Here is a 21,300-nt window from a genome sequence, read left to right as displayed (position 1 = left end):
AGTGAATATTACTATAAAGATTAGTAATAAGATTATTTTAACAACATGAACTACTGAATATCTACTACTGAAAATGTGCTCCATAAAAGTCACTTGGAGACAATACACAAACATTTAAGAGTTATGGCAACACAAAGAGCAAACAGCTCTTTGGAATACAAAATAAGTAACACTCTTTAATAGTAACTGCCAACTACTCTAGGCCTCTATACTGCAAAAAATGTAATATGCTAGATCAAAAACTAAATGTAAACTTAAATTGTAGGTGTACTACTACAGACAGTGCCACTGTACTGGATGAAAACATTTTCCTGGCAAAAAATATTAGTGGCCAGGCAGCACAATGAGTGCATGTATGTTTACATGCACAATGAGTGCATGTAAACATACATGCACTCATTGTGCATGAGGGCATGTATGTTTGCATGTAAACATACATTGTAAACAAAAATTGTAGCAGCGCTACTACTACATACAGTGCTGTACTGGATGAAGTTTTTACTGGTAAAAACATATTGCTGGCCTGGGCAGGTAGTGCAGAAGAATATCAGAATATGTTTATGTTGTGTTTGTGTGCATACATATTCTGTGTGTGTGTGTGTGTGTGTGTGTGTGTGTGTGTGTGTGTGTATAAACTCGCCTTATACTTTTGCTTCACGTCTTGCACATCTCGCGAACAACTCCATTCTCGCTTGAAAAAGAAAAAATATTGCAGTTTCACCGGTGGCGTTCGCTTGTCTGTTTGTATGTACTCCAACAGCCACTCCACCTTAAACGACACACGTTCCAGAGGACAAAGCGCCACAGCCCACACATTTAGCCAAAACTACGATGCTATGGCTAACGGCTAACAACAAATACGACAGCAGCGAATACCCAGCATAATGCCATTTATTGGCTGTCAAGCTGAACAACTGTTGCAAGTATTGGCTGGGCAGCGCCTGGTGGGCATGTTTTTTTAATCATCACTGACTGACAGTTCACTCTCATCTGTCATTCATTGCACAGACAAACACCCACAGTGGAGTACGTATTTACTGTTCAAGTCACAAGACAGCACATATGAGAAAACAAAATAAAAATAAAAAACAGTAGAAGCTGGTCAGGGATATTTGAGCACGCAACTTTTTTGTTGCTCCTGGGGGATCCTGAAGTGTCAGCAGGGCCAGATAAGGTATAATCCCTCCAGCATGTTCTGGGTCTACCCCAGGGCCTCCTACCAGTTCGACCTGCAGGAGACATCCATGAGGCATACTGTTTGATGGCCAAACCACCTCAACTGGCCCCTTTCGACACAAAGGAGCAGCGGCTCTATGCTGAGCTCCCCTACGGATGTCTGAGCTCCTCACCCTATCTCTAAGGCTGAGGCCAGTTACCCTCTGGAGGAAGCTCATTTCTGCTGCTTGAATCTGCAATCTCATTCTTTCTGTAACTACCCAAATCTCATGACCATAGGTGAGGGCTAGGACTCAGATGGACTAGTAAATCAAAAGCTTCGCTCTCTGGCAAAGGCGAGGAAATAAAACAAAATGTTACCATAATTATGCAGATGACACACAAATTTACATAACCATATTACCAGGGACTTTGGTCCAATACAAGCTCTGACTGAGTGCATTGAACAAATCAGTTATTGAATGTGTGACAGTTTTCTCCAATTAAACAAAGGCAAAATTGAGTTAACTGTTCTTGGAGCCAAGAAGCAACAATTAAAAGTCAGTTGACGGACCAAGCCAGAAATCTTGATTTAGTCATGGACTTAGACCTTAATCTCAATAGCCACATTAAGACAAGTTAGCCTATTATCACCTTAAGAACATATCAAGGATAGAACGACTTGTGTCTCAGCCAGATTTGGAAAAAAAAAACCCACTGTCCATGCATTTATTTTCACTAGACTTGACTACCGTAACTGTCTTTGCTGATCTCCCTAAAAAAAACTGATCAGACAGCTGCAGCTGATTCAAAACGCTCCTGCTTGAGTTCTCACTAAGACCAAGAAACTGGATCACATCTGTCCAGTTCTGTTCTATCAGTTTCAAAATACTACTGTTGGTTTACAAAAGCACTGGATGGTTTAGGTCCAATTCAATTTGAAATCAAAAGCTGCATTTAAGTCTGCCTTGAGAGATGCGGGGGAGCATTTGATGACCAATTTCTCAAGAATAAACATTTGTTTCCCAACCACAGAAGTGTACATTAAAAGGTCATGATTCTCTACATGCAGGACACCTGATTACAGACTGAACTTTACAGTCTTTCACAGTTATGAGATACAAATCAGCATGTTTCCAAATTTCTTGTGATAACATCAACACAGCAGCAAAAAGTGTGCTGCCTGAGGAAATCAGAGGAAGTGCAGGTTTGTCACTGAGGGTGATGAACATGATACTTTAATGATGGAACTCACTAACACTAGAAAAGAAGTTGGATGTCGACCTGGTGTTTAGACGAGGACACATATAAGCAATATATTATATTACATTATAAACCTATGGCAGTAAGGACCTCCTTCTGATGTTGCTGTGTCATTTTAAAAACACACACCTAGTGTCAACAACAACAACAACAAAACAAAAAACCTGACTTCATCAGTCTCTACTTCTTAGGCTAGATCTCCTTCTTTTCTATACTTTGACACGAGAAATCACATTTATTCAGGGAAATCATTAAGGGATGATGGCTCTTAGACATCATTTTGTTATCTGTTTCTCTGAACACTGAAGGTACAGACGGTAACTTGATCAAGAAGTTAATAGAGGGACATCATCAAAACACACAGACAAATGGTGTTTTCAGATAAATCAATTAATCAAACTACAAAAAAGATGGAACAGGCTTTCCAAGACCTACCAAAGAATAACAAAATGATAATGTAGGGGAGACCAGGGACGGTGGTGACAGGGGGCAGTTGAATTCCTCCAATAAGGAACAAGTTGGAGTGATTACATCACTCTGCACATATTAAGTGAGACTGTCTTCTTGTTTACAAAAAAAGCAGCCACATTTAAAAATTCCAGGCTGGAGTCGAACCCAGGCCGATGCGGCAACAGCCTTGTTCATGAGGCGCCTGCTCTATCACTAAAGGCCAAAACACACCGGCGCCGGACGACGCGCGTCAAAACAGTCGCTCCCATTATTTTCTATTTACAAACCCACACCGGCGGCGGCTCGACGCGTGTCGACATGCTGCACCGCGGCACTTTACGCTATTGTCCTATTTTTCCAGCGTTGCCGCCCTTGAAAAAGTGCTATTTTGTACTTCCCAGCTCCTGCGGACTGGAGTATGCAATAGAAATCCGGTTGACGCCCCGCAGCACGACGCTTTTTGTCTCTGTTGGGGGCGGCACTTGACTCGCGTCAATGATGCCGCCGTCATATGACGCCGCCGTCATATGACGCCGCCGGTGTGTTTTGGCCTTGAGCCACCAACGCCCCAAGGGTTTGCTTGTTTTTTTGGTGTTATTTGTTTTTGTTGGGTTTAGTTGTTTGTTTCTTTTGTTTCTTGGTTTGTTTTGGTGTTGTTGTTTGTTTGTTTGTTTCTCTCTTTCTTTTTAGGTAAAATTTTAACTTTGGATACTGTGCTGAGATCAAATGTCAAGGAGTCCAAACAAGTCTCATCAGAATCAGTGTCTTTCAAGCTAAAAATAAAAATAATAAACATTTGTTAAACTAACAGTCAGGGTAGTTTACAGTAGGTGGATATATGGCTGGGGATACTGGGACAGTTTTAACGCCTTGTTACAACCATCTCTGAACCAAGTACCTCCATTTATATTTAAAAAACCTGAAGGCCTGAACAGACTTGATTACACGCCAAGTTAATGATGATCAGTTGCATGCTAAGTCAGTGGAAAAGTAGGTCTTAAGCTAACACGAAAAAAAAAAACAGCAAGAGGCAGAACATTTCCTGAGGATGGCACAGATGGAAAAAAAAAAATCTGTGCCAAAGATAATTATAACTGTGCTGATAATATTCAGTTTAACAGCACAACCTCCAGTGTGATATTGCTTTATACAACAATTCTACAAGTACCATTTATTAACGATAAAAAGCCGCAACAGGTTATGATTTGTTTGTTTATTTAATGATATATTTAGCTCCACCAACACACATAGTCCAGCAACTGGAACAGTACTGTTGCCAAGCAACACACATTACACTCCTGCGCACAAGCTTGCTACTTAGTGTAAGCTAGGTCTACACTTTAACACAGACCAGCTACTTTATATCATGTAAGCTACATCTGTGTGTTGCCATTTATTTTGCGACCAGTGAATGATTTGTCACAGTAAGGTGAACGATAAATAATCTTTTCATTTTGAGTATTTGTTTGATTAATTATATATATTTGTAGACATGTTACAACCATCCCTGGCATATGTGACAACTATGTCTGTACACTGGGAACAGTGGAGTACACAGTTGTAACAGTGGAGTGATTGTATTTAGATCAATTTTTCAAACTGTGCATAGCTCAGACATCCAATAACTACACTGTTTTAGTAGCTGATGCTTCAAAGCTTATAATATAGCAAAATTGGCGATTTCAGGATAAACGGGTTTTGACTTATTTTCTGAATAAATCAAAAACCGTTTATTCTGAAATAGCCAATTATAATATAAATCTGGGTTTACAGCATGTCACATATGCAAATGAATGTACGACGGCCCCGTTAAAATGCAAAATCAACTTCATAAAATGGATACAATTAATTCATAAATACACAATGTGTGGTGCTGTACACAAAGCAGTGAGTAAAGCAATCATAGATTTACAAAAGCTCCTCTTGACAGTGAATGAATCGATCAATAAATTAATGATATATTTCTGTCTTCACTAATTTTTTGAACAATAGCAGACATTTTGACTTGACAGGAAAGCACAGTGTAACACTAATGGCTCTGTTCTATTCAAGTGTCCCAACAAATGGTGACACTGTGACAGTGAGCCAACACACCAGGACCCTGAAAGTGAAGCAGTTACATGGACTTTAGCCATCATTCATTTTATTATTGGCACCTGTGTTTTTCCTGTGGTGACATGTTGGTGTTCGTACATGATGATGAGATGCTTCCCCTGCAGCTTATCGATCGCCAGTCTAGGGCAGATTTGGATGCTGAGTCATGGAGCCACCACCTTCTCACAGATCCAGAAGTTTAGCTTTTTACATGGTGAATCATTCCAGTTGTATTCCCTGTCATAAAGCCTTATTTCTCCACAGTCTTCATCAATGCCTTGATGGCTGTTGGGCTCCCCAGCGTTTCAGTAGCTGAAAACAAACATCAAAGAATGTTCTTAGCAGGAAACACAACCAAAGAAGCTGGAGTGAAGTCTTGGCGTGTCACCTGAGTGTTTCAGCATTACAAAAAATAATTTTATATTTTTGGTGACCCACGGTTTAAACCAGCAGCAGTAGAAAGGCTGAACAAAAGTTTATTTGAACAGTGGTGCAACAGCTTGGCCTAAAGAAAGTTAAACTGCTCAAATCTTTGATCAGTCCTGAATGAAACACCTAGAAGAAGCTGAGTGATTCATAATTGCCACCTCTGCAACACATAACACATAAAATCAAAGGTGGTGCAGGACTTCCTCCTCACTCACCTACTGGAGTGCTGCTCAGCAGCAGTGCACTCAGTACTGCCACCAGCTGGTGGCTGGAGGGTCAATCAGGAAGACCAGTTCCTTAACATATATAAAATATATAGCAATACTACATATTAATCATTATCTTTAATAAAAAAAGGAATTTATGAACCTTGTGTTCAGTGCAGTCCCATCCACCCATGTCCATGTCCCCTCTGTCTCACTGTCAGTCAGTCCAATCCACCTGAGCCCTTTGAACTTTCTTGCAAATTCCTTGTTTACAGTAAGAGAGAGAGAGAAAAAAAAAACAATATAAAACATAAATGAAATATTACAATTTTAGCCACTCTCCAAATTACAAATTGGACAAATCTGAAAATTAGAAAACATAAATATACAGTATATGAATATATGCCTGGTTGGTAAACAGTGAGTGGTTTGTGCAGCAGCACACTAAACATTAAAAGAAAAGATAGGCCAATATATTCAATTATGTTACTTATTCATTCCCCCAAACACTTTGAGTCTTTCTTTCCAACTTTCTATAAGATGGGAGCAACATTAACTGACATTAACTCTAGCTGAATGCTTAAAGTATTCCTAAAACAAGTGGCTAATGAAGTCGCAGTAACATTGACGTTACGTAGTCGTAGCCTAACCGCTAATCATTAGCGGCTAATGAGCTCACGTTAGCTTGCAAGTGCTTAAGTAACTGTAACTTAAGTTGTGTTTCTACCATTTTTAATGAAGTGTTCATCACATCACATCATTACCTCGGTCTCGTTCACGTTTCTCCTCCTCTTCTTTTCTTTGTTTTTGTACTGCGCCCCAGAGGGCTTTTGCCTCTTCATGACGATGGCAGCCGACTGTCAGTTTGTCACTCAGCAGCATCACATTACAGAAGACGGCAGGTAGCGGGGGGAGGAGGGAGGGGGCGCGGTTGGGGACCGTGGCGAAATTGATGCTGCCTGCCAGAGAGGCAGAAGGATGCCAAGCAGGCAGAAGTTTAAATTAGAAATATTATTTCATCATTATTTAAAGACGTATGGCTATATGTACTGTTGTTGTTTTGTAGTGTATACTTGTCTAATTTTTCGAATAGAATGGGAAAGAAAAAAAAAAAAACAAACACCTCACTCCCTGGCGCCCTCTGGCATGCTGGTGCCTACAGCATTTGCCTAACCTGCCCTATGGGCGGCACGGCCCTGTTTAAAAGGAGTCCTGCTCAGGATGACCCTGACAATGTGCATGTCAAATTTCATGTGATTTTACTGTAATTTTAAAAATGACACTAGAGCAGTCATAATTTCCTCATATTCATTTATCATAATCCCCCTCTGATTACATCAGGTGCAGGACAATAACAACAGCATGACTTTGTTTGTTGTAAGGTTCCAATATGAGTTGCTCAACAGGTCATGTTAAAGAGTATGTGTATGTGTATGAGCCATGGAGATATAAATTTGGCTTATGTAATGCAAGAGCAGGGCTGTGCAGGGCAGACAGTTATTTTGTGCATAAAATTAGATGCATGAGGATAGAGTCATGTGCTCTTATTTTAAGTTAAATAATAAGCACAGCACCATTTGTGGCCAGTTCATTATTGCATTTATTTTATAGTCTGGAATTAAACAATAACTGCTGATTTTCTTACGCAGTTGATTCTGAGGACAGCGTTTGTGTAGTGTGTACAAGCATATCAAGGACTTTAGGTAGAAACGTGTGGGCTGGTGTGTGGGCCAGTGCGCCTGAATGTCTCGGGCTGAATTTGTGTCCCAGTCCGCCCCTGGTGTCTTCTCACAGTCCAGATATGTTGTTCTTGTTTGTCTTTTTTTGCATTTCATGTTTTTAAAAATATGGCATTTATTGCTTGAAAAGTGCCATGTAAATAAAAGAATGATATTATTGTTGTTTTGCCATTGTTTTCTTATTTTCACTTTGCGGACATAAATCTTATTTCCCAAAGCAGCTCCAAAAGTTGGTGTTCTCAGAATTCAGAATAACTTGGTTAAAGTGTCTTGATTGAGAATATAGTATGTTGTTTAGTAGCTACTGATACAAATTAGAGGCAGTTTTTTTTTTTTTTAAGATACGCTTGCATGAAAATGAAAAAGATCTGATTGGTAAAAATTTCTATAGGAGGAAGTCTATTTTTGTGACCACATTCTACTTCTGTAGATTTTCTACCTTCTCACTTCTGTAGAAAGAAAAATATGATGTCAGTGGAAATAGGGTGAAAACTGATGTTTGGTTGTGAAGTGGACCCAAGAGCAGACACAGACACAGTTTAAACGTAATGAAAAGCGATTTAATGAAAAGATAATCAGGGAGAGGGAGGTGAGCAGCAGTCCAGGGGCCGGGTGATGTGGCACGGGGCAAGGGGCAGATGGGTGTCGGCGTCTGCTGAATGAGCTGGGGAGAAGGTGGGTGGCAAGGCAGGCTGGTGGTGTGGGAAGGAGAATAGAGGCGCAGGCAAACACTGGAATCCAGGAGCTCGAAAGAGAGGGGGGAAGTGTGTGGAGAGGGGCTCCGGAGAATGGAGGGAGGGAGGCTCATGAGCTGGTGTATGGCAGCTGGGGAGGGCTCGAGGATGGGCGGCTTGGTAGCTAGGCGCTGGAGCACAGTGTGATAGCAGGCTGGACCTGGGGCACACAAAGGCAAAAATGTCAGTCAGCATGTGGAGAAAACTTGAGAATCAAAAATCAAGTGCAGTGCAGACAATCTGGCAACGGGTCCTCTGCAGCTCACTTCTTAAGAGCAGTCCTTGATTAGACATGAGCTCCAGCTGCAAGGCTTCCAAACCACCTGCCAAAAAAGGACGCAGAACACACCTCCCCACAGCACACAGAGATGACATCTCTCAAACCACAACAAAAACAACATTTAACTTTAAAATGAGGAAGTACATGAGTGCTTTGCAGTTTAAGCAACATACAAAAGAAGAAGCAGATCACAGAAACCACCAGTAAGACATCCATCACATTCTGAGTGAAATATGGCCGTCTATGAAAATGAATCAGAGATCACTGTGGAGATGATGAACCTCTCTGATGCTTCAGCCAGGACTGCTGCCTCCAAGAGTCACAGTGATGAAGATGGTACCACAGTGCCCGGTGAGACAGAATTGCTATCAATGTTTGGCTGTTTGAAACATCAAAGTAACATCATCAACAACACTGTGAGTTATAGTTCAGTGTAGAAGTGGAAAAAGTCCTTTTGGCTTTATGGTCTTTGTTAATTTACATTATCTCCATGACCATTTAAACATTGTTGACTTTTAATTTATTTTTGTGTTTACCTTTTGACAGACTGTTAAACTACTTTAAAGATTTTTTTTTAATGGTGTCCTGTTTTAAATTGTGTTTTTGTTTTTACTAGTGTTCTGCATGTTTTTACTAAATTCACCTATACAGCACTTTGATGTAAAGTGCTCTATAAATAAATTTATTATTATTATTATTAATATTATTATTATTATCTAATACTAGAATTTCAGTAACATGGCTGTGACTGAAAGTTGAAAAACAGACAAAAAAGTCATCCTTCTTTCAGCTTCTCGCCTTTTTGCGCAGGTTGTATATGGTTAGTGTTTTAAGTCCTGCCAGAACGGTGCTTTGGTATTCTTATTATCATTTAAGCTTCAAGGACTTTGAGTGAAGGAAATTATTAATGTAGACTTGAAGTGAATGAAATACAACACATCCAAGAAAACTGCTAATCAGTCAGTGTGTGTGTGTGCGTGCGTGCATGCGTGCGTGCGTAAGTGGAAATGAATTTCCACTTAGCTATAATAAAATGTTTTCTGATTAAGACTGACAATGACTCAGTGAATACCTTACTCAGTTTTATTTGATTAATGGTAAAACAGGTCTCTGTTTACATTCAAAGGTGTTTATGTGGGCAAACTGATGAAAAGTAGTCTGTTAATGACCACAGTGGATTGTTCAGTCATTGTAGAGCCAAATTAATTCAAATTTACCCATTGAACGGGTCACCTCAGCCATCATCACAACAATTGCCCCCCCTGAGAAATTTGGCAGGAGCCGCCACTGCCATCAGTTATTGTGGATCTTAAACGATATTGACAAATTTCACCAGAACACTTTTTTTATGAAGAGAAATCAAATACAAACATATATTATAATAATCATAACCTGCAATTCTCCCACAACAGAAGAGAAGATTTTATATTTTTATACACTCAACCAGCAAGTTTTCTAACAAAATACTGGCATATAAAGACATAGCCCTTTGCACACCAAGATAATTTTTTATTGAGATACGAAAATATTTTTTTAATCCGTTGCCCCAAAAGATTAATGTAGAGAAACCTCGTATACTGCATCCAGTGTATTTTATGATTCTATTCACAGCAAAATTCGCAATACAAGACAAAATGGAAAGGCACCTTTGTTCCCTTGGCACTAAACTGTTTTGATGTCTTAGAGTCCGGTTTCTGACCACACAGCACTCAGACTGTTCTTGTTAAGGTCTTCAATGACATCCACGTAAACACAGACAGTGGCATAATTTTATTTACAGTGTTACTGGATCTCAGTGCTGCATTTGATACGGCTGACCACAACATATTACGACATCAACTGGAAATCTGGGTGGGACTTTCTGGCACGGCACTAATCTGGTTCAGTTCCCACTTAAAGGATAGAGACTACTTTGTATATATAAGTAATTATACATCTGAGTGTACAAAAATGACGTGGAGTTCCCCAAGGCTCCATTCTGGGACCACACTGGCCCCTTTCGACACAAAGGAGCAGCGGCTCTATGCTGAGCTCCCTTCGGATGTCTGAGCTCCTCACCCTATCTCTAAAGGCCCGAACATACTCAGGCGGAACGTACGCGGAGCGGACTCCACGGAGGTCTGCCCGGACTAAAAGCAGAGGTCCGTAAGCCCTGTGCGCACGAAGCTCAGATTTTACAACCATGTGGACTCTGCTCCGTGCACCAGTGTCCGTCAGAAGACGGCTCGGCATGTATTTTTCACATTGCCATGACAGAAGAGTGCAAACAACGTGCAAGAATTGTGGGTAATGTAGTGTTTCACAGACATTGTTACAGGAAAAAACAACGCCGAAGTGCGCTCGACTATGGAAGCCCGAATGACTGCAGACATTCCTCGTGGAGTCCACTCCGCTTATAGTATGTCCGAGTCTGTGAGCACCTTAAGGCTGAGCCCAGTTACCCTCCGGAGGAAGCTCATGTCTGCTGCTTGAATCTGCAATCTCATTCTTTCGGTCACTACCCAAATCTCATGACCATAGGTGAGGGTTGAGACTCAACAAAATGTTACCATAATTATGCAGATGACACACAAATTTACATAACCATATTACCAGGGACTTTGGTCCAATACAAGCTCTGACTGAGTGCATTGAACAAATCAGTTATTGAATGTGTGACAGTTTTCTCCAATTAAACAATGACAAAACTGAGTTAACTGTTCTTGGAGCCAAGAAGCAACAATTAAAAGTCAGTGCTCAGTTGATGGACCAAGCCAGAAATCTTGATTTAGTCATGGACTCAGACCTGAACCACATTAAGACAAATGTAAAGTCAGCCTACTATCACCTTAAGAACACAACTTGTGTCTCAGCCAGATTTGGAAAAAAAACCCACTGTCCATGCATTTATTTTCACTAGACTTGACTACCGTAACTGTCTTTGCTGATCTCCCTAAAAAAAACTGATCAGACAGCTACAGCTGATACGAAACACTCCTGCTTGAGTTCTCACTAAGACCAAGAAACTGGATCACATCTGTCCAGTTCTGATGTCTCTACGCTGACTTCTTGTCTCTCAGAGATTCAGTTTCAAAATACTGCTGTTGGTTTACAAAGCACTGGATGGTTTAGGTCCGATTCAATTTGAAAACAAAGCCTGCAAGATGCATTTAAGTCTGCCTTGAGAGATCAATCAATCAATCAGTTTTATTTATAAAGCCCAATATCACAAATCACAATTTGCCTCACAGGGCTTTACAGCATACAACATCCCTCTGTCCTTTGGACCCTCACAGCGGATAAGGAAAAACTCCCCCAAAAAAACCCTTTAACGGGGAAAAAAAATGGTAGAAACCTCAGGAAGAGCAACTGAGGAGGGAGCATTTGATGACTGTGATAATGAGACCAATTTGTCAAGAATAAACATTTACTAGTCCATACCCATTGAGTGCACAGCATCAACGGCAGCACAGCACAGTGATGATGGATAGCATACCATACCATGACTTAGTCATACCAAAAATTAAAAAAAAAAAAAAAAAAAGGAAAACATTTGGCCACAGGGGGAGCCACAGCGATCGGTCACATTTTAGCCTTTTTTAAGCATTGTTCTTGTTGTTATAGCGCCACCCAGTTGCCAATTAGACTTGAATTTCTCCAGTCACTTTGAGGCGTCCTGTTCTACATATCTACCAAGTTTAGTAAAAATTGATAAGGCGGTTAGGCCTAGATAAGAAATTAGCTCTCTAGCGCCCCCATTTTGTTTGATGGGGTCAATAATGGAGGAGTCCCCTCAGATTATGTGTGGTCATATGCCTACAAAGTTGCGTGGTGATCAGTGAAACCCTTGGGATGTTATACACTTTTATGTGATGAGCCACGCCCTCCGCAATATTCATTGCCTTATAGAAGCTCAGTTTTAGTACATTTTCCAACTTTTGCCAAGAGGGAACTTCAGATATTGGTCCCTAGATTATGTTCACCGAGTTTCATGCAGATCGGTCAAACTTCCTAGGAAGAGATCGAATTCAAAATGGCGGAAAATCTATATAACCGGAAGTTATGGGTTCTTGAGGCAAATTTGTTCCTCATGAGGAGAGGCATCTCTGTGCAAAGTTTCATGTCTCTACGACATACGGGGGATGAGATATGCCCATTCAAAGCTTGCAATTTCAATGGGTTGCTATAGCGCCCCCCTTTGGCCAATTGATGTAATATTGCTTCATTCGCATCCTCCCATGACCCTCTACCACTGTGCCAAATTACACATGGATTGACAAAGTCAGCGAGGAGAAAAACATGGAATAGACATGCAGACACACCCACAGACAGAGTTTTTGTCATTATAAGATACGTGGAGCATAGTTTTGGCTGACGGCATGGAGGTACGTGCATGCGCAGAGCACACAGTACACACATACTCATGCAACACGGAGAAAGAATGAAAGAAACAGTGCAAAGTGCACAGCACAATGTTTAGTTTGTAATGTTTGTAGGCTAATGTCAGTAAAGTGAAAATACGTAATGGCTGGCTTGCGCACACAGACACAGACGAGCGTTCGTTAAGTAAAGTAACTACCTTAGTCTTCAGCAAGTGTTGGTGCTTGAAATTGCATGTCCCAGCCATAAACTGTGGTCCCAGCGCAGGTGTTTTCCAAGTGGTCTCCGCGCATGTGCAGCTCGCGCTGCTAATGGTGCTTACAGTATGAATGGGTAGTGGAAAAAAACGTGAATATAAACAGTAGAAATGTGGGAAAAATGCAAAAACGGCATCGTGGCTGTCTGAACATGACCAAGATGAAAGCCTATGTGCAAGTTCAGAGAAATAGGTCAAAGCAGTGAGGAGGAAAACAGATGATGACAGACGGACAGACGGACGAAAGGACGGAGGGACAGAGGTTTCTCCATTTAATAGTAGGATTTCCCAACCACAGAAGTGTAGATTTAAATGTCCTGATTCTCAACATGCAGGATACCTGACTACAGACTGAACTTTACGGTCTTTCACAGTTATGAGATACAAATCTGCATGTTTCCAAATTTCTTGTGATAACATCAACACAGCAGCAAATAGTGCACTGCCTGAAGAAATCAGGAGGAAGTGCAGGTTTGTCACCAGGGCCGTCGTAACCGGACAGGCAAACTAGGCAATTGCCAAGGGCCCTGAGCTGGAAGGGGGCCCCCAGAGACGGCTGACATTGGTCCATATCAATGAAAATATGATGGAATCCCTACAGACACTGCAACAACGACAACACGTTGGAATCCCCCCTAATGGGGCCCCCTACTAGCTGCTGCTTGCGAGTGGCTAAGTAGGGGGACCAGACGTCCCGCATTGTGCGGGACTGCACAGCATTTCTGTCTCTTTTCACGTGTCCCACAAATTGAGACCATGTCCCGCATGACTGGTTGCCACCCGCACTAGCATTGTTGGAGTACCATAGTACTACGTTACCTCACGGTACCACTACTGTGGGATAAGTTCAAAGTCCAGTTGCAAGAGGGTGAGTGTCCATGCGCTGTCCAATAACGGTGCGCGCTGGCCACTTGGCACTCAATATGCTGCTTTCATGACAGCCCAGAAATACCTGAACAGCCGAGCTGTGGCGGTACACAGGTATGTGATGTGTCAGAGGAGAAACGAGCCGTTCACATTTCTCTCTTTGTGGCAGGTAACGGCCCACAAACCTCACCGCACTTTAGGGACTGTTCTTTACTCATGAAGGGACTGTTCTTTACTTGTCAGGAGAGGAGGGTGGCTGGTTGATTTTTATTTAATTTATTTATTTTATTTTGATCCCCCCTATGTTAATCACTTATTGATGCTGTTTTTGAAGTATGAATAAGTCAATAAGTAATTTATTCCTTTTAAATATCAGTGATGTATCATAGAAAAGTGATTTATCTTTTTATAAATGACAGGCCTCCAAGGTGCCTCTTGCCTGGGGCCCCCAGAGTGTCTTGAAACAGCCCTGTTTGTCACTGAGGGTGATGAACATGATACTTTAATGATGGAACTCACTAACACTAGAAAAGAAGTTGGATGTCGACCTGGTGTTTAGACGAGGACACATATAAGCAATATATTATATTACATTATACACCTATGGCAGTAAGGACCTCCTTCTTATGTTGCTGTGTCATTTTAAAAACACACACCTAGTGTCAACAACAACAACAACAACAAAACAAAAAACCTGACTTCATCAGTCTCTATTTCTTAGGCTAGATCTCCTTCTTTTCTATACTTTGACAAGAGAAATCACATTTATTCAGGAAAATCATTAAGGGATGATGGCTTTTAGACATCATTTTGTTATCTGTTTCTCTGAACACTGAAGGTACAGATGGTAACTTGATCAAGAAGTTAATAGAGGGACATCATCAAAACACACAGACAAATGGTGTTTTCAGATAAATCAATTAAACAAACTACAAAAAAGATGGAACAGGCTTTCCAAGACCTACCAAAGAATAACAAAATGATAATGTAGGGGAGACCAGGGACAGTGGTAACAGGGGGCAGTTGAATTCCTCCAATAAGGAACAAGTTGGAGTGATTACATCACTCTGCACATATTCAGTGAGATTGTCGTCTTGTTTACAAAAAAGTAGTCTGAGTGGGCGGAAGTTCGCTGCATAGATCAGCCTCTCATTGGGCAGAACGAGCCACCCGCTGAAGTCCCGCCCTACCATTTCCGGTTGTGTAGCAGTTTTCAACCGCTTTCAACACGCCCTTACTAACTGTTGCGGTGTTTGATCTTGCGGGGATGTAGCCATTTTTCTGCCATGGTTCGCGTCCTGTAGGCGATATTTTTGTGGGCGTTTTACACCAAAACCTGATTCCCCCCGGCAATATTTTTTCAAGCGCACAGTTGCTGTGGCACCGCCAGAACGATTGTGATTGGTTGAAAGAAATACAAGCAGCCGCATTTTTCTCCAATCTTAAAGTGAGAGTCCAGCCAGACCTTTCTTTTCTTGAGAAAGGTCTGGTGAACAAAAAAGCAACCACATTTAAAAATTCCCAGAGAAAGGAACTGGCAAATGTTTTGTTAATGGGTTTGTTTGTGTTTTGGTGTTATTTGTTTTTGTTTTGTTTTGTTTTGGTTTAGTTGTTTGTTTCTTTTTTTCTTTGTTTGTTTTGTTGTTGTTGTTTGTTTGTTTGTTTGCTTGTTTGTTTGTTTGTTTTAGGTAAAATTTGAACTTTGGATACTGTGCTGAGATCAAATGTCAAGGAGTCTCATCAGAATCAGCATCTTTAAAGCTAAAAATAAAAATAATAAACATTTGTTAAACTAACAGTCAGGGTAGTTTACAGTAGGTGGATATATGGCTGGGGATACTGGGACAGTTTTAACGCCTTGTTACAACCATCTCTGAACCAAGTACCTCCATTTATATTTAAAAACCTGAAGGCTTGAACAGACTTGATTACACGCCAAGTTAATGATGATCAGTTGCATGGTAAGTCAGTAGAAAAGCAGGTCATAAGATAACAGGAAAAAAATCAGAGGCAGAACATTTCCTGAGGATGGCACAGATGGGGGAAAAAAAATCTGTGCCAAAGATAATTATAACTGTGCTGATAATATTCAGTTTAACAGCACAACCTCCAGTGTGATATTGCTTTTATACAACAATTCTACGAGCACCATTTATTAACGATAAAAAGCCGCAACAGGTTATGATTTGTTTGTTTATTTAATGATATATTTAGCTCCACCAACACACATAGTCCAGCAACTGGAACAGTACTGTTGCCAAGCAACACACATTACACTCCTGCGCACAAGCTTGCTACTTAGTGTAAGCTAGGTCTACACTTTAACACAGACCAGCTACTTTGTATCATGTAAGCTACATCTGTGTGTTGCCATTTATTTTGCGACCAGTGAATGAATAGTCACAGTAACGTGAACGATAAATAATCTTTTCATTTTGAGTATTTGTTTGATTAATTATGTATATTTATAGACATGTTACAACCATCCCTGGCATATGTGACAACTATGTCTGTACACTGGGAACAGTGGAGTACACAGTTGTAACAGTGTAGTGATTGTATTTAGATCAATTTTGCAAACTGTGCATAAGTCAGAAATCCAATATCTACACTGTTTAAGTAGCTGATGCTTCAAAGCTTATAATATAGCAAAATTGGCGATTTCAGGATAAACAGGTTTTGATTTATTTTCTGAATAAATCAAAAACCGTTTATCCTGAAATAGCCAATTATAATATAAATCTGGGTTTACAGCATGTCACATATGCAAATGAATGTACGATGGCCCCGTTAAAATGCAAAATCAACTTCTAACCTATCATAAAATGGATCCAGTTAATTCATAAATACACAATGTGTTGTGCTGTACACAAAGCAGTGAGTAAAGCAATCACAGATTTACAAAAGCTCCTTTTGACACTGCTGATGAGTCATTAAAGCATCTATGGAAGGTTAGACAAGTAACCAAATGAAAAGTATCTGCACTCTGATGTGATTATATACACTTTGAAGACTTGATGATGTCAGAAGTGATTGCAGAGTTGAAACTGTGACGATTGCAATATAATCAGGTGTTATATAAAGATGATAATGATGACTACTGACAAAATAATTAATTTAGTAATGAATCGATCAATATATTAATGATATATTTCTGTCTTCACTAATTTTTTGAACAATAGCAGACATTTTGACTTGTCAGGAAAGCACGGTGTAACACGAATGGCTCTGTTCTATTCAAGTGTCCCAACAAATGGTGACACTGTGACAGTGAGCCAACACACCAGGACCCTGAAAGTGAAGCAGTTACATGGACTTTAGCCATCATTCATTTTATTATTGACACCTGTGTTTTTCCTGTGGTGACATGTAGGTGTTCGTACATGATGATGAGACACTTCCCCTGCAGCTTATCAATCGCCAGTCTAGGGCAGATTTGGATGCTGAGTCATGGAGCCACCACCTTCTCACAGATCCAGAAGTTTAGCTTTTTACATGGTGAATCATTCCAGTTGTATTCCCTGTCATAAAGCCTTATTTCTCCACAGTCTTCATCAATGCCTTGATGGCTGTTGGGCTCCCCAGCGTTTCAGTAGCTGAAAACAAACATCAAAGAATGTTCTTAGCAGGAAACACAACCAAAGAAGCTGGAGTGAAGTCTTGGCGGGTCGCCTGAGTGTTTCAGCATTACAAAAAATAATTTTAGTTTTTTGGTGACCCAAGGTGTACTAAAGTTTATTTGAACAGTGGTGCAACAGCTTGGCCTAAAGAAAGTTAAACTGCTCAAATCTTTGATCAGCCCTGAATGAAACACCTAGAAGAAGCTGAGTGATTCATAATTGCCACCTCTGCAACACATAATATCAAAGGTGGTGCAGGACTTCCTCCTCACTCACCTACTGGAGTGCTGCTCAGCAGCAGTAAACTCAGTACTGCCACCAGCTGGTGGCTGGAGGGTCAATCAGGAAGACTAGTTCCTTAATATATAGCAATACTACATATTAATCTTCATCTTCTTCTAACCGCTTCATCCTCTTAAGGGTCGCGGGGGGGCTGGAGCCTATCCCAGCTACATCGGGCGAGAGGCAGGGTATACCCTGGACAGGTCACCAGACTATCGCAGGGCTGACACATAGAGACAAACAACCATTCACGCTCACATTCACACCTACGGACAATTTAGAGTTATCAATTAACCTAGTCCCCAATCTGCATGTCTTTGGACTGTGGGAGGAAGCCGGAGTGCCCGGAGAGAACCCACGCTGACACGGGGAGAACATGCAAACTCCACAAAGAAGGGCTCCCACGCCCGGGATCGAACCGGCAACCCTCTTGCTGTGAGGCGAGAGTGCTACCCACCACACCACCGTGCCGCCCCATATTAATCATTATCTTTAATAAAAAAGGAATTTATGAACCTTGTGTTCAGTGCAGTCCCATCCACCCATGTCCATGTCCCCTCTGTCTCACTGTCAGTCAGTCCAATCCACCTGAGCCCTTTGAACTTTCTTGCAAATTCCTTGTTTACAGTAAGAGAGACAGAGAGAAAAACAATATAAAACATAAATGAAATATTACAATTTTAGTCACTCTCCATCTCAGTGACCTTTGACTTCCCCTTTTTCTCTCACAGCCAAATTACTCACCTGTTCTTCTCTGCTGTTGATAATGATCAGGTCTGCACCTCTTTGCAGACAGTCGTCTCTACTGTCTTGCCAGGACTTGTTAATAGAAGAAATGTAATAAAAACTGTGGGAGAAATACACCCATCCTTGTTGGGAGTGATTATCTGTTGAAGAAAGCAAAATAATCATAATAATGATAAATAAAAATGATGCTAATAAACTTCACATACGAAGTAGTATAAGAATATAAGAAAAAAAACATGTTGGCCTAACAGGAGGTAGAAAACATTTTTATCATGTATCTTTTTATTCCCATGTTAATGAGAATGTATTCAGTTTCTTCCTCGTACTCACCAAAGGTGATCATCTTCCTCTTCAAATCTTCTCCCTCTTCAGTCAGATTTTTGATAATGGCCTCATAATCTGGCATCTTTGCATCTGTAACAGCATAAAGATACGTTTGTCCTACTGTAGTTAACCCTCCGGGACACATTTTTGTCTTTTTTAGGTGGGGGACAAAGGATCTTTTTGGGGAGATTGCAGGTCAACAGTATATGCCTCATATAAGTGGTATACATCTTTCTCAAGCAGGGAACCTGAGGATGAATTTGAGATGCAGCTCAGCACTGTGTGCCGAGTTTTTCTAGTTAAAAATCTGTAATAAATGCTGTGTTTAGTTGGGTGTCTCATCACACATGAATAAACCTGAGCTCACTGAATAAAAGAGACTCTCAGATTTCCATTCATACCCAATTTATTCAATACCAAGACTGTTTAGGGACCCAGGATGCAGAAATTAGGCAGAACATAACATGTTTATACTGCATGATTTTTGCCCCAAACTGCATCATATCAGTATAAAGGGAACAGGTCTGTAAAGAGGAGACTCGTGAGTACCCACAGCTCCCATTTTCATTCAGATATCCTGAGGTGAGAGGTCAAGGGACCTCTGTGAAAATGGTCACGCCCATCTTCCTCTTTGCCGAGAAGGTGGCGTCGATAACACTGGATTCCTTAGGTACCTATAGTCCCATATGACACCAGCCTGCAGGTCAACACTGAGGTTAGGGTGTCATGGGAAAAGACACCTACTCTTGTGTTAATTCTAGTTTATGTACACACCATACAGTATGAGTGTGCACATTTGGTGTGGGGCTGTGTTCATTTCATCTGCAATTCATTACTCCTGAAACTAAGTTGGTTCCACACTATATGTCACATAATCATCATAGCTGGTAAGTGTGTTTGTAGTTCCAATTTTTGGTCTTATAATGTTGAGATGGTGAATTTAAGTCTCAGGGTGAAATTAGAGAGAAATGTAAGATCACTCACAGAGAGCAAGACGCAGGGAAATGTTGGCAGCAGCTTGTAGGATACACAGGAGTCCAAAGCTCAGAGCAACCAGTCTGAAGAGTCTGTCCTCTGTGTGCAGAAAATCAAACATGCAAAACCACCATAATTATTATTAGGCAGTCAGGTGTGATATTGTGTTCTCTGATCTGCTTTCATTTCACTTCTTGTACACCCTCTCCTCATTAAGTAGATTAAAAATTAACTTCATATGTAGCTTGTTGCCTAATTATGATATTTTTTGAATCAAACCCCCACACCTGACTCTGATAAAAATGATGCCCTCCAAACTCACGCTCTGTTACTGAAAATGACTTACTCCTGGATGAAGCATCAGGCATGCTGTCATGGTCCAAAGTCATCTCAGCCTCCTCTTTGAAGACAAAACTCAAAATATTTAACACACCAAAATATGACAAAGATGTGTAACAGTGTCTTCTGAGAACTGTGCTGAACTGCTTCTTCTTCTTCTCTGTTTCTGATTACCCCAGCAAAACAGAGTTATCACCTCCGCCCTTCAGCCACCTTACTATCTCTTACACTTGCACACTCAAGACGATTTCCTCCATAGATTCATATCAAATAAAAACATCATGTTCAGTGATCGAAGCAGTGAAACCAGCAGTAAATGAATGTGTGTGTTTCTCGAGGCTTATCTGTTTGTGTCTGTGTTAATGAACCACTTTATGAGCAGCGTGTTTATAATCAGTGTTTCAGTTGTTGTCTTGGAGTTTGGTGGCCAAGTTTTAAGACCACTGTCTTTTCATAGATCCAAAGCCGTTCATTATTTTAGCTTTTTTAATCATCATAGAACTTTATTTCTCTTCATGTCTGCCTTCATAACTGTTGGTGCCCTGATAGCTGAAACCCTCCATGGCAGAAGGCTTTCTTTAATAAAGAAAACAATCAACAGTAACACATAGGTGTAGCAAGGTTAAACTTCAACATTAGTTCAGAATGAAAATGTTACTTTTTAACATTAATGCAAATTTATTAGAGTGAGTTGAAAAAATAATTTGTGAACTAGGTGACATCCAGTTATAATGTAATTTGAAGTTATTCTACTGTGCTGTTTTATTTAAAAGGGGGGTATAAAATAAGCTGAAAGGATGACCCTGACCATGACCATACAAAGGCTCATATGATTTAACTGTACAGTTTTCAGCAAATATAAAGGTTAAGTCACTTCAAATTACATTATAACTCATTCATAATTTCATCATATTAGAATGTCAATTTAAATAAAAATGAGGCCATTTGTTGTAAAGTTCTGATGTGGGTTGCTCAACAGGTTATGTTGTGCCTGCAATCTGCTGGAGCCACCCTCGCAGTCTGGGGGTCACAGCCCCAAGTGCTCTGATTTGCTGTTGCTCAGGATTTCTACATCTATCACCACTGCCTTCTTCTGTTGTTTGTCGATCAACAGTGATACGTTTAAAGTGATATGACTGTCTTTACCACGATAGTCTGAAAGGCACGTCAAATATGGGTTA

At 40.6% G+C, this 21,300-nt stretch overlaps 1 protein-coding gene across 6 annotated transcripts in view; it reads right to left on the bottom strand.

Moving 5' to 3' along the window:
* The window catches only part of LOC125884902 (CD209 antigen-like protein D), a 46,298-nt gene extending 26,019 nt beyond the window's left edge, over positions 1-20,279 (bottom strand). Inside the window, exons 1-6 of one of the 6 annotated variants that reach the window (XM_049570219.1) lie at positions 20,127-20,279; positions 19,790-19,879; positions 18,812-18,895; positions 18,479-18,621; positions 5,761-5,861; positions 5,025-5,274 (exon numbers count right to left, since the gene is read on the bottom strand). In XM_049570219.1, coding sequence (XP_049426176.1) covers positions 5,268-5,274; positions 5,761-5,861; positions 18,479-18,621; positions 18,812-18,895; positions 19,790-19,879; positions 20,127-20,169 — 468 coding nt within the window. In that variant the 5' untranslated portion in view covers positions 20,170-20,279 and the 3' untranslated portion in view covers positions 5,025-5,267. Of the gene's footprint in view, positions 1-4,081; positions 5,275-5,760; positions 5,862-16,052; positions 17,429-18,250; positions 18,352-18,478; positions 18,622-18,811; positions 18,896-19,789; positions 19,880-20,126 lie in introns of those variants that run through there. The other 5 variants (XM_049570208.1, XM_049570195.1, XM_049570202.1 and 2 more) reach the window with 5 other exon arrangements.
* Between the last annotated feature and the right edge of the window lie 1,021 nt (positions 20,280-21,300).

This window comes from Epinephelus fuscoguttatus, linkage group LG3, assembly GCF_011397635.1.
Source record: "Epinephelus fuscoguttatus linkage group LG3, E.fuscoguttatus.final_Chr_v1".
In the NCBI taxonomy this organism is placed as follows: Eukaryota; Metazoa; Chordata; class Actinopteri; order Perciformes; family Serranidae; genus Epinephelus; species Epinephelus fuscoguttatus.
The sequence above is the reverse complement of the archived record's forward strand: the minus strand, read 5'-3'. Positions and strand labels throughout refer to the sequence as shown.